Source organism: Rattus norvegicus, chromosome 15, assembly GCF_021556685.1.
Source record: "Rattus norvegicus strain SHRSP/BbbUtx chromosome 15, alternate assembly SHRSP_T2T, whole genome shotgun sequence".
NCBI classification, from domain to species: Eukaryota; Metazoa; Chordata; class Mammalia; order Rodentia; family Muridae; genus Rattus; species Rattus norvegicus.
The window spans coordinates 31,952,854-31,965,759 of NC_141548.1; the positions used below are offsets into that span (position 1 = coordinate 31,952,854).

The following is a 12,906-nucleotide window of genomic DNA, read 5'->3' on the forward strand; positions in this document are numbered from 1 at the left end:
GGGCCAATTGCCAAGCATCCTCCATGTTGTGGACCCGCCCATGGGCGGAGGATGAGCGGGAAGTCGTCACAGTGCAGGCTTATTGTTACCTAAGGACTCGACAGGAGGTGGGGTGTGTTGATTGACAGGCATATTTCACCTACCGGGTTCAGAGATTTTGGCACGGTGGCCCGCCTTAGAGGTGGGGTCGTGTGTGATTGCCAAGTAGAATTCCCCAATAGTATTCGAGCTCGAGGTAACGGGCAGGCTGACTGACTAATGAATCCTCGACGTGGCCAGCTCAGTTCTCCAATCGCCGAGCGGCGGGCCCCAGTCTGAGCGGCGATGGCGGCGGCGGCGGCGGCGGCAGCAGCAGCGGGGGCTGCGGGCGGTCGGGGCTCCGGGCCGGGGCGGCGGCGCCATCTTGTGCCCGGGGCCGGTGGGGAGGCCGGGGAGGGGGACCCGGGGGGCGCAGGGGACTACGGGAACGGCCTGGAGTCTGAGGAGCTGGAGCCTGGGGAGCTGCTGCCAGAGCCCGAGCCCGAAGAGGAGCCGCCCCGGCCCCGCGCCCCTCCGGGAGCTCCGGGTCCTGGGCCCGGCTCGGGAGCCCCCGGCAGCCAGGAGGAGGAGGAAGAGCCGGGACTGGTTGAGACCGACCCCGGGGACGGCGCCATTGAGGACCCGGTGAGGGGAGGAGGCCGAGCGTGCGGGCCGGGTCATGGGAGGCCCAGAGCACGGGCAGGAGGCAGGCAGGCGGGGGGTGGGGTTGGGCGGGGAATAACGTGGCTGGTGGCGGGCCGAGGCCGTTCGTGAGCGGTCTGATGGGGCATCATGGGCGCCTAGGATGGCTCTAGAGAAGGTAAATTAATTGGCTCTTTTTATTTTTCGGCGTGTTTTTTAAAAAATTGATTTTCTATTTCAATCACGACCCTCGCACGAGGCGAGGGAAATGGCCGAGCATGGCTGTGGCCAGGCCCAGACAAAATGAACGGCACAGCCCCTGCGTCTGTGGTTAACTGCATGCCCTGCTCATTCATTGTAGGAGCTAGAAGCGATCAAAGCTCGAGTCAGGGAGATGGAGGAAGAGGCTGAGAAGCTAAAGGAGCTACAAAACGAGGTAGAGAAACAGATGAATATGAGTCCACCCCCAGGCAATGGTGAGTAAATGGCCTCTTGCACATACAGTCGGGGTCTTTGGTTGATAGGGTGGTGGGGGAAGACTGCAGCGGGGCATTAGAGGCTCGGGATCTTGAAGCCGCTCATCTGAGCAGATTTTCTGGGCAGGTGCTGTGGTCATAGTCCATTATGTGTTCTACTGACCTTTGTTAGACGCAGGCTGTTTTGGTGGTGATAGTGTTGTGCCTTCCTTTGTCTCATTTATAAGTGTGTTTCTCTTTGTTCTTAGTTTGTCTGTACTCTTGTGGCGATTAGCAGCTAGCATTTGACCTTCAAATCTTAACACTTTTCAGTGAGAGACCCTTTATTAGGATTTATAAGGTGACTGATGGCTGTGAGGAGTTCTTTTAAAATGTCAGGTTTCGGTACATTGAGTTTTGTTCACGCTGAGAGGCATTTCAGCCAAAGCTGGATAGAGAGTCGACTTGAGAAACATAAAATCTTAATACCCTTTTCTTTGGTTTTTAAGAGGTAGTTTGTCTAATGTATAGTGAGACCTACTATGTGCCGGGCACTGTTATAGGCAGTAGTTGGTATAGCAGAACAGGCCCACATCTTAACCTGATGGTGGAGTGTCTATGTATTGACCCAAGCAGGAAATGTGCTTGCTTAAAGTAATTTTTTTTCCCCTCTAAAAGCTGGCCCAGTGATCATGTCTCTTGAGGAGAAGATGGAGGCTGATGCCCGTTCCATCTACGTTGGCAATGTATGTATTAAGGAAAGTTCTGATTTGGGTTTGGGGGTGTTGTTTTTTATTGCTTTGTTAGTACTTTCCCCATACTTGTAATGTGTCCTTTTCCTCAGGTGGACTATGGTGCGACAGCAGAAGAGCTGGAGGCCCATTTTCACGGCTGCGGTTCAGTCAACCGGGTGACTATACTCTGTGACAAATTTAGTGGCCATCCCAAAGGGTAAGGAGGGGGATAGGTTGATCATTTTAGTCACACTTTAAAAAATACATACCACTTTAGTACCACTACCACCATTCTCCGAGCTGGGAATTGAACCCAGGACCTTGAACATGCTGAGTGTGTGATGTTGATCTACTCCAGAAGTGTTAACTGTTTTTAAATGTTCTATTTATGTGATTTGGTTGGTTTTGTTTTGTTTTCGAGTTAGGGTTTTTCTGTTTAACCTTGGCTATACTGGAATTAAATTAGCTCTATAGACCAGGCTAGCCTCAAACTCTTATCTGCCTCTGCCTCTCCAGTGCTGGGATTAGGATTTAGGCTTATATCACCATGACTGGCCTAACTTATATTTCCCAAAGAATAGTAATTGCTTGTTAAGACAAGTAGGTTTTGCCTGTTAAGTGTCTCTAACATATCAGCAGTTGTATATTAAGTGTTTTCAGAGAACAGGTAGTAAACTAAAGACTGGGCAGGGATGAAATTGTAAACTAGGGGGGGGGGGCAGCATTTAGTCAGCACCAGCTATTTGTGTGTGACTGTATGGAAATCTGGGTCTTGTTTTTTCTAATTTTGGTGGTGCTGGAGACTGAACCTTTGGACTCAGGATGTTTGCTATGCAAGTCCTCCTACTGAGGCATATCACACTCAACCAGGCTGGTCTTAGCAACTCTGTAGTGAAGACCATATGGACAGACCATAAAACTAGATTCTCCTAACTCAGCCTATTTAGTAGCTGGGATTATAAACTGTTCTATACTACTAATACTCGGAAGTTTTTATAAATACCATTTAATAATTATTTTAAAGTGTTAACATTATATTCCAGTTAACTGTATTTACAAGTTGGGTTTAACCTGTAAGCTATTTGAAAAGTCTGATAAAATGGCCAAATTATTCTTTCCAGGTTTGCATATATAGAGTTCTCAGACAAAGAGTCAGTGAGGACGTCCCTGGCCTTAGATGAGTCCCTGTTTAGAGGAAGACAAATCAAGGTAAGCCTAGGGCCCTGGCTACTATCCATTCTGTACAGATTCTCCAGCTTGACTCCAAGGCTTTCTGTTCTCTGTCCTTTTCAGGTGATTCCCAAGCGAACCAACAGACCAGGCATCAGCACAACAGACCGGGGCTTCCCGCGTGCCCGATACCGCGCCCGGACTACCAATTACAACAGCTCCAGATCTCGATTCTACAGTGGTTTTAACAGCAGGCCCCGGGGTCGAATCTACAGGTCAGGATAGATGGGCTGCTCCTCTTCCCCGCCTCCCATGAGCCCTTAGGCTTACGTTCTTTCCTGATCTGAGGACCCTTACTCCCATGTCCTCCCTTTGGTTCCAGGGACTTGGTCCTGCTTGTGCAGAGTAAGGAAGTAGTTGCAGGCCAGTTGTGTACGTTTTCTTGAGTAGGAGTTGATGAGGGTCAATTTGTTGTGAGGTGTTTGTTCCCTTGGCCTTTTGGGGAATTGGTGGCAGTGAAAGTGTTTACACTGAGAGTTGTAAGGCCTCAGGGTAGGAAAAGTAGCTTGCTTGGAGTTTGTTACTTTTCCCATGCTTGGAAGGATCCAGCTCCGGGCGGGTCCTCCCACAGCCATATTCCCAAGGTTAGCTGTCTGATGGGGCTTGGTGGCTCCGCAGTGTGACTGCTCTATTCCTTCTGTCCTTGCATTTGAATTGCACAGTAAGATAAAGCCTGCTTTCCTACCAGATAGGGCCTGGGTGCTGTGGAACACTGGGCAAACAATGGATCCTTTTTCTTGTCCTCAGTATCTAAGATGTATTTCCTTGCCCCTTTCCCACCTCAAGGCCCCCCAGTTTGCCAGTTGTGTTATTCCTGGATTGAGGCCTCGCTTTTGAGGTGCTCCCTTCAGTCACTGGGGCAGTTGCGGGCCCAAGGGGAGGGTCTTGCACTGAACTCTCTAGTAACCCTGTTAACACCTAACTCTCCTTCTTTCTTCCAGGGGCCGGGCTAGAGCGACATCATGGTATTCCCCTTACTAAAAAAAGTGTGTATTAGGAGGAGAGAGAGGAAAAAAGAGGAAAGAAGGAAAAAAAAGAATTAAAAAAAAAAAAAGAAAAACAGAAGATGACCTTGATGGAAAAAAAATATTTAAAAAAAAAAAAGATATACTGTGGAAGGGGGGAGAATCCCATAACTAACTGTGAGGAGGGACCTGCTTTGGGGAGTAGGGGAAGGCCCAGGGAGTGGGGCAGGGGCTACATATTCCCTCTGGGGATTCGCCATGGACACATCTCAACTGTGCAAGCTGCTCCCTGTTTCCCTGCTCCCCTTCATCCTCTTTGGGCCTGCTCAAGGGTAGGTGGGCACGGGTGGTAGGAGGGCTTTTTTTTACCCAGGGCTCTGGAAGGACACCAAACTGTTCGGCTTGTTTCCTTCCCTCGTCTCTCCCTGCCTTTTGCAGCCCCTGCCTTCCTGCTCCTGTCCTACCAGGTCTCCGCCCACCCTACCCTCTTTCCTCCGGCTCCCTGCCCCTCCAGTTTGCCTGGTGATCTATTTTGTTTCCTTTTGTGTTTCTTTTTCTGTTTTGAGTGTCTTTCTTTGCAGGTTTCTGTAGCCGGAAGATCTCGCTCCCAGCGGCTCCAGTGTAAATTCCCCTCTCCCTGGGGAATGCACTACTTTGTTTTGGGGAGTTTGGGGGTGTTTTTGTTTTTCAGGTGTTTTTGTTTTGTTTTATTTTTTTTTTCCTTTACCTTTTTTTTTCCCTTTTATTTGGAGGGAATGGGAGGAAGTGGGAACAGGGTGGTGGGGGTGGCTTTTGTTTTTATTTTTTTAACTCATTTCCAGGGGATGGGAATTTTTTTTTTAAATAATGTGTCATGAATAAAGTTGTTTATGAAAAAAGTGTTTAGCCCTTTGGATGTGTATTCATTACATGCCAGTTCTCTTAAGTCAAGGATGGTTTTAGTTTAGGGGGCGATGCTGGTGTTTTAGAGGGGGTTACATTTGTAAATTAAGATAGAAGTTACAGGGGCTGGGGATTTAGCTCAGTGGTAGAGAGCTTACCTAGGAAGCGCAAGGCCCTGGGTTCGGTCCCCAGCTCCGAAAAAAAGAACCAAAAAAAAAAAAAAAAAGAAGTTACAACTAGCTGTAATGTATTCAGTTGAGGATGATTGATCCTTTTTCATGAGTAAAGACCTTCAAGAGTGGCCCTTGCGGGCTGGAGAGATGGCTCAGCGGTTAAGAGCACCTGACTGCTCTTCCAGAGGTCCTGAGTTCAAATCCCAGCAACCACATGGTGGCTCACAACCATCTGTAAAGAGATCTGGTGCCCTCTTCTGGTGTATCTGAAGACAGCTACAGTGTACTTATATATAATAAATGAATAAATCTAAAAAAATTTATATAAAAAAAAAGAGTGGCCCTTGCAGTACACAGGCAGGCGGATCTGAGTCTGAGGCCAGTCTGGTCTGCATGGTTACAGAGCAGCCAGGGCTACTGAAGGGCAACTGAAAATGTTGGGATGAGTGCAAATGCACCATGTCATACTTCTAGATTGGGGTCTTCCTAACTCTTGTGTCTCAAGATGGACTCAAGAAATGCAAAACAAGGACAACTAAAGCTCCCTCTCTGAGCCAGACTTTCTGTCACACAGCTTTAATCTTAGCATTCCTGAGGTAAAAGTAGATGTCGAGTTAGAAACCAGACCTTGTCTACAGAATTGCAGGCTAGAGCAGGTTACAGTTTTATATTGTAAGGTCAGACTGAAATCTTGGGTACTATATTATCTAATGTAGGACTTGTGTTGTCAAGAGGTTTTGTTGATTTTATTAGTGAATTCTGCCTATGTATGTAGCATACCATGTTTGCACTACCTGTGGAAGCCAAAAAGGGATGAGAGAGCTCACAGAACTGGTAAGGCCTGGAAAACAAACCTGGGTACCTCTGGAAGAGCAGTCACTGCTTAACCACTGAACCATCACTCTTAACTCAAGATGTACTCTAGCCTCAGGTTATCCACTCAGCCATTGTTAGTTCTGATGAGTTGGTCTACATGCTTTTCAGAACTTGAGCTGTAGCCTGCATCCATGAAGCCCTAATGCCTCTCATGTTTCTTGCAAGAGTGTTAACCACCAGTGTATTTAGCATTTAGTCATTGTATACCTCTTGTTTAAATCCTTTTTTCCCCCCGGAGCTGAGGACCGAACCCAGGGCCTTACTCTTGCTAGGCAAGCGCTCTACCACTGAGCTAAATCCCCAACCCCTTAAGTCCCTTTCTTGAAATAAAGTTGAAATATATGATCTCTGGATACTTCTGCAGAGGCTGGTAAAGGAATCAGTCTACAGTTCAGTATTAGAATAGGAGCTTGAGTGTGATGGTAGACAGGACTAACCCCATGCAATTACTCATAGATTGCTATGGATTGCTCATAGATCTGGGCTAGAGAGTATGACTTTCAGTCTTTTGGTTTTTGTTTTAAGTTGTTAGAAGACAGGAAACATGTCAGGAGGACTAGGCTCTGGGAATCAAATCCTTGTCATGCGGTGGTGTAGGCCTTTACCCACTGGCTATTTGGTTTGGTCGTCAAAAGTCACAAAGTGAAGCCAGACACGGTGATGCTGCATTTGGGAGGCAGAGATCTCTCTAAATTGGAAGGCAGCCTGGTCTACATAGTTCCAGGACAGTCAGAGCTACTTGAGACCCATGAGACCCTGTCTCAAAAAAACAAAAAACAAAAAACCAACCCAAAACAACAACAACAAACAAAACAAAACAAAACAAAACAAAACAAAACCCAAGGCTGTGAATCGCTCAACTTGTTACAAATAAATACTGGTCTAGTCTCACTTATCCACTAGGGGGCACAAAAGGGTTAGTTCTGAAAGATTCCCTAGCCATTGTTTTGAGACAAGGTCTGGAGGGCCAGGACCTGATCAGTATGGAGAACAGACTGGCCTGGGACTCTAAGAGATGTGCCTACTTCTACCTCTGATTGCTGCGTTTTAAGGTATGTCCCGCCACTCCCAGGACAAATTAGTTTTTGTGAGCTGCTTTGGGTGTTTCATTTTGAGATAGTTTAACTATGTAGCCCAGGCTGGTCTGGAGCTCAGATTCTCCAGCCTCTACCTTCCAAGTGCTGGGATTTAACATGTGCACCACCGTGCCTGGCAGATGAGTGGTTTTTGACCCTCTATGATCTTAATTCTTTTCCATCCATCCTATTCTACCATGTTCTTTTCTCCATTCTTTTCATGTTTGATTTACACGGATTCTCTAGCCTGCTATGGTTAGCCTAACGTATCTGTGGAAATCGTGAACATAGTGTAACTAAGGAGGGGTAAAAATAGTGATGAAAAAGCCATAATATAGGGGTTGGGCGTTTAGCTCAGTGGTAGAGCGCTTGCCTAGCAAGCGCAAGGCCCTGGGTTCGGTCCCCAGCTCCGGAAAAAAGAAAAGAAAAGAAGTCATAATATAGTTTAAATGAAATCATCCCACTTAGGCTGACAAAGTGCTTTCTTCAACAGAGACCATTACAGAAAATCACAACCAATCAAAATGCAGAAAATGTGTTTGTGGGATGCCCAACCCCAGTGGATCTGTCTTATACAACTATAAGGCCTAGGGAACATCACACAAGATGGGACAGAAAGTAAAGGCCAGAGAATCAAGAAATCAACTGTGAGACTGTATCTCCTAGAAATAATACGGAAAGTTCACCCATGTATGGTAATGCCTCCACCAAGTGACCATCGGAATAAGATCTGAACAAATACAACGCCGGCAGACACACTAACGGAGAAGTGGGGAATCTCATGGGAACCCAGGCCTAGACAACGAACTACAGGCAACTAAGGAGTGCCAAGAGTGGGAGAAATAGTTTTCCCCAGGGATTATCACCCTAATTGGTCAGCCCTAAATCATATACATACAAGTAATAGACAGGGAAGGTAGCACTTACATATTTAAACGTGTATATCTAACAGAAAAGCCACACGTTTGAGAGCTGGGGTCTGAGTGAGAGAGATTGGAAAGAGGAAAGGGAAGGGGAAATGATGGAAGTGTATTTTAATTAAAAAAAAAAAAAAACAAAACCAAAACCCATGGACCTTTCTGAAAGTGTAACCAGGTACCACAGCCACAAAGCTTGAGTTTTTGGTCAGGAACAGCAAAGGTCCTCTCTGAAACAGTTGTACTCACTTGCACAGTTGCAGTGTTTCCCACTACACTGCAAGCTCCCCGAGTGCACACTGTGTGCCTGCCATTTTAATATGTGCCTAAACGCCAGTTCATGTTATGGGTGCCTCTTGTCCTGGGCAAGGCTGTCAAAACAGTAATGTTCCCTTCCCCTGAACCCCCTGAACCTCCTGGTTTCTATTTTCTTTCCTGCACTTTAGAAGTAGAAGCACAGAAAGAAAATTGTCATCCTTGGACAAACCCGGTTTTGGAAACTTATTCCTGTTCATTAATCCTGGTTAACTGAAGAACAGGAGGAGGCGTTCTGTTGTAGAGAAAATGTACATGAAGAAAAAAGGTTGGTTTTGGGTTTTTTTTGGCGAATATTTTTCCTTTTCTTGTTTATGTATTGTTTGTTTTGTTATGTTTTTTGTTTGTTTGTTTTTCAAGACATAGTTTCTCCATGTAACCCTGGCTGTCCTGGAGTTCACTCTGTAGGCCAGGCTGACCTACAACTCAGGTAGACCTGCCTGGCTCACCTCCTGAGTGTTGGGACTAAAGGTGTGCCCTAGCCCAGCTAGATTTGGAAAGTTGCTTTGTTTTTGAGACAGTGTCACAGCATGTATCTGTGACTGTCCTGGAATTCACTAAGCAGACCAGGCTGGCATCAAACTCCCAGAGATCCACCTGCCTCTTCTTCCTGAGTGCCCTACCATGCCCAGGTACGCTTTTTTCTAATACCTATCAGGGTGGAGAAGTCCGATCTTCTAGAACTGCTGGGTTGTCCTGGCTTATCTTCCGTAAATCACTGCCTCACCATAAACACTAAGTCAAGTCACCAAATCTGCTGGGCATGGCGATATACGACTTGGATTCCAGCACTCAGAAGGCAAAGACAGGAGGATCTCTGTGAGTTTAAGGCTAGCCTGGTCTACATAATAAGTTCCAGGATAGCTGGAGCTACATCAGAAGGAAAAAAAAAAAGAAAGAGAGAATCAGCTCATGACATTCTCATGCCCTTTCCCTTTCTAAGCGTATCGACAAGCACTTACTCAAGCAAGGACTTACCGAGCATTTCCCAAATGTGGGTTCTGTCAAAGATGTGATGATTGAAATAGAAAAATAGAGTCATCCTGGAAGGAGACCTTACTGAGGATGGTGTCAGTGTGTCATACGTCTGTTTTGTATGCCACCAAAAACTTCCAAAAAAAAAAAATCCCTAAGCTTAATTTGCTCTCGTGTTTAGTCCGGGGGTGGGGTCACTCATGCAGCAGTCAGGATGACTTGCAGGACTAAGCTTCTCTCCTGGTACCTTGTGGGTCGTAGCGGCTGGGTTCAGGTGGACACAGTCAGGCACACTTTCACCCACTGAATCAGAACTGGGAAATCAGTCTCTGTTGCTTACAGCCATGCTCTTACTGTGAGTTCTAGCTGCTGGGGTGAAAGGTTCGGGCCACCACATCTGACTTTAGAAGTGTAACTAATTTTTTTTAAATTGTTATGAGGGGGTACACACATGTCGTGGCTCAGGTCGGCAACCCTGTGGAGAGAGTCCTGTCCTACCTTTATGTGGGGTGCAAGGATGGAATTCAAGTAGCCAGGCCTGTGAAGCAAACACTTTTATCCTTTCAACCATATTCCTGGCCCTAAAAGTGCAATTTTTTTTAAGCATGTATAAGTGTTCTACCTGCATGCAGAATATTTATTTATTATATGTGTCTACACTGTCGCTGTCTTCAGACACACCAGAAGAGGGTATCAGATTTCATTACAGATGGTTGTGAGCCACCATGTGGTTGCTGGGATTTGAACTCAGGACCTCTGGAAGAGCAGTCGGTGCTCTTAACCAGTGAGCCAACTCTCCAGCTGGGAGATGACTCTTTTCAAAATGAGGTCTCACTAACTATGTAGGCCCAGCTAGCAAGGAACTTGCTGTGTAGTCCAAGCTGGCTTCAAACTCACAGAGATTGGCCTGTCTCAGCTTCCCAAGTGCCATAGTAAAAAGCTGTCTTCATCATGGAGCTTCTCCTGTCTGTCTCTAATAGAGGTAGAACCTACTGTGGTCTGAATTTGGTAGCTCCGGATTTCTATATTGAAGCCTATTCCCAGGGGTGAGGCTCTCTGGGAGCTGGGTAAGCCACAGGGCCCAGCTTTTACAAAAGTGATTGGTGCTCTTCTCCAAAGATAACAGTTTTCTTGCACTTTCTACCATGCGGATGCAGCAAGATATCACCTCTGACCTCCACACCAAACTGGCCAACACCTGAGCTTACTCTCCTCAGAACAAGAGGGAAGCACTTTCATGCACGTCGTTGTGTGATGCTTTCTCTCCAAAGTCACCGACACTTTTATCCATGTCTGCATTTTCTACACAGATCGTAATTATTTGCCTTAAGAGTTTTCACACAGTGAACAAGACGAGGAGCTTGGGCTCCTCCCAAACCTAAAGCCAAACCAGACACTGGTAGCTAATTCTTGTAAAAAGTTGGTTACATGGTGACCGGACAAGGTTGGCTTGAGAAGGGGAAATGTGTACTTCATGTCATTTTATAGCTCTTTAAAGAATAGTTTTAAAGACTAACATTGTGTCGAGACACAGGGGTGAGCCATGATGCAAATGTGGCGACTGAAGGACAACTTGTTAGAGTTGGTTCTTCTTTCCCCCGTTGTAGGTCCTGGTGATGGAACCTAGGTTGTCAGACCTAGTGGCAAGCACTCTCACACCCTGAGCTATTTTGTTGGTCGACTTCATACAACTTTTTATTTATTTTTATTTCACATGCTTCGGTGTTTTGTCTGCTTGTATGTCTGGGTGAGGGTGTCGGATCTACTAGAACTGGAGTTACAGACAGTTGTGAGCTGTCCCATGGGAGCTAGGAATTGAACCCAGGTCCTCTGGAAAACCAGCCAGTGCTCTTAACTGCTGAGCCATCTCTCCAGCCTCAGACCCGTTTTTAAAGTTAGAAACGTACCCTTTATATCCTTTTGATTTTGTCTCTCAATAATTCATTATGACTCTTAGTTGAAAATCTAAAGCATTTATACTTTCTCACATGGCACTTATAATATTTCCTGTCTTGAGCTGGATATGGTTGGTGCCTCGTACCTATCTATAATCTCAGCGCCTGGGAGGCTGAGGAAGGTCACTGTGAGTTCAAACCCAGCCTGAACTAATTCCAGGCCATCTGGGTTAAGTAGTGGACCTACCTCAAAACCCAGACCATTTCTGTCTGTGGTGCAGGAAGAGGACTGCAGGTCCTCACATCTGGCAATCTGGCTACTCCACTGGCCAGTCCACACAACCTTCAATACGCTGCCTTTCCAAACTATAGTCTTGCAACCTCTTCATGGAAAAAGTCACTTTTCCATAGGGTGAGACTCCAATAAGGCCTTATGGTTGGTGATGATGTCAGTTGTTTGGGCTAATACACATAACCTGTCCCCACTGGGCTAGAAATTAGGGTGACTGCACCTCCCTGTGACTCCTACCTCTCTCTTGTTCACCTTTACTAGCCTCCCACACAACAGCTGTGGGAGCTTTCCAGTTGGTTTTCGTTTTCCTCCTCAACCTTTCTTTGGTGGCTCTATAGTGAGGCTTTCCTCTGATCTGTCCCTTAGCCAGAACTGGTGGTAAATCCCCATGGATCACAGCACCCAGGAGGCCAAAGCTGGAGCACTGTGACTTTGAAGTCAACCTGGGACACAAAGAAACTCCATTAAAAAAACAAAAAACAAAAAAACAAAAAACCCGGGGCTGGAGAGATGGCTCAGCGGTTAAGAGCACTGACTGTTCTTCCAGAGGTCCTGAGTTCAATTCCCAGCAACCACATGGTGGCTCACAACCATCTGTAATCAGATCTGATGCCCTCTTCTGATGTGGATGAAGACAGTGTACTTACATATAAATAAATAAATCTTTAAAAATAAAACCCCCCAAAAACAAATAAAAATAAAACAGCTAAGCATGGTGATGGTGGCCACGGCTTTAATCCCCTTCCACTCGGGAGGCAGAGGCAGGCGGATCTCCGTTGAGTCTACAAAGTGAGTTTCAGGACCAGCAGGGCTGTTACACTGAGAAACCTTCAAAAAAGTAAAAAAGTAAAAGAAAAAGAAAAACAAAACTAAAAACCTAGACCAAGCGCCATCTTACCTGGCGTCTTGTTGGTTGTTACCTCTGGGGGAAATCCACAGCTCTGTCTCCTTTCACCTGAAGCTAAGCTAACACTAGAGTCCCTCGGCTCCGTGTGCGCTGCTCTGTAGCGTCCATGCTTATATTCTCGTATCATAGATCTAACCGACAGAGGCCTGGCTTAGAAGCGTGGTCCTGCCACCGGATGGCAGACCCCTCCGCTTCTCCCCTTCACGCTGTTTCTGCAACACGATGGAGCAGGAATGAAAAACGGCTCCTTATCGAGGGATGGTGAGGACCAAATAAGGATGCTCCCATGAGGTCTCCGGGAACTCTCTTTGGAGCCTGGTAGCATGGTGTTATTGAGCGTGTGGCCTCAGACATGAACTGGCAAAGGGGAACCCCAGTGCTGAGGAGAGCTAAATACCAACCTCTTCTTTCTAGAAGAGTCTGGCCTCACTTCCATTTTCCTAAAAAGTCCTCTCTCAGAACCATCCCAAGATAAGACCTCGCCTTTTCCAACCTCCAGGAATCTGCTCTGCCCGGGGAATTGGCTTGAGCCAGGCACACTGAGTAAGGAATCT

At 46.5% G+C, this 12,906-nt stretch overlaps 1 protein-coding gene across 1 annotated transcript; it reads left to right on the forward strand.

The window, feature by feature from the left end:
• Window positions 1–311: 311 nt before the first annotated feature.
• On the forward strand, window positions 312–4,925 carry Pabpn1 (poly(A) binding protein, nuclear 1). Its single transcript, NM_001135008.1, is given in 7 exon segments — window positions 312–663; window positions 1,022–1,136; window positions 1,794–1,861; window positions 1,960–2,066; window positions 2,971–3,058; window positions 3,143–3,294; window positions 4,021–4,925. Coding segments are annotated over 7 exon segments (909 nt in total). The 5' UTR covers window positions 312–324; the 3' UTR covers window positions 4,061–4,925.
• Window positions 4,926–12,906: the final 7,981 nt, after the last annotated feature.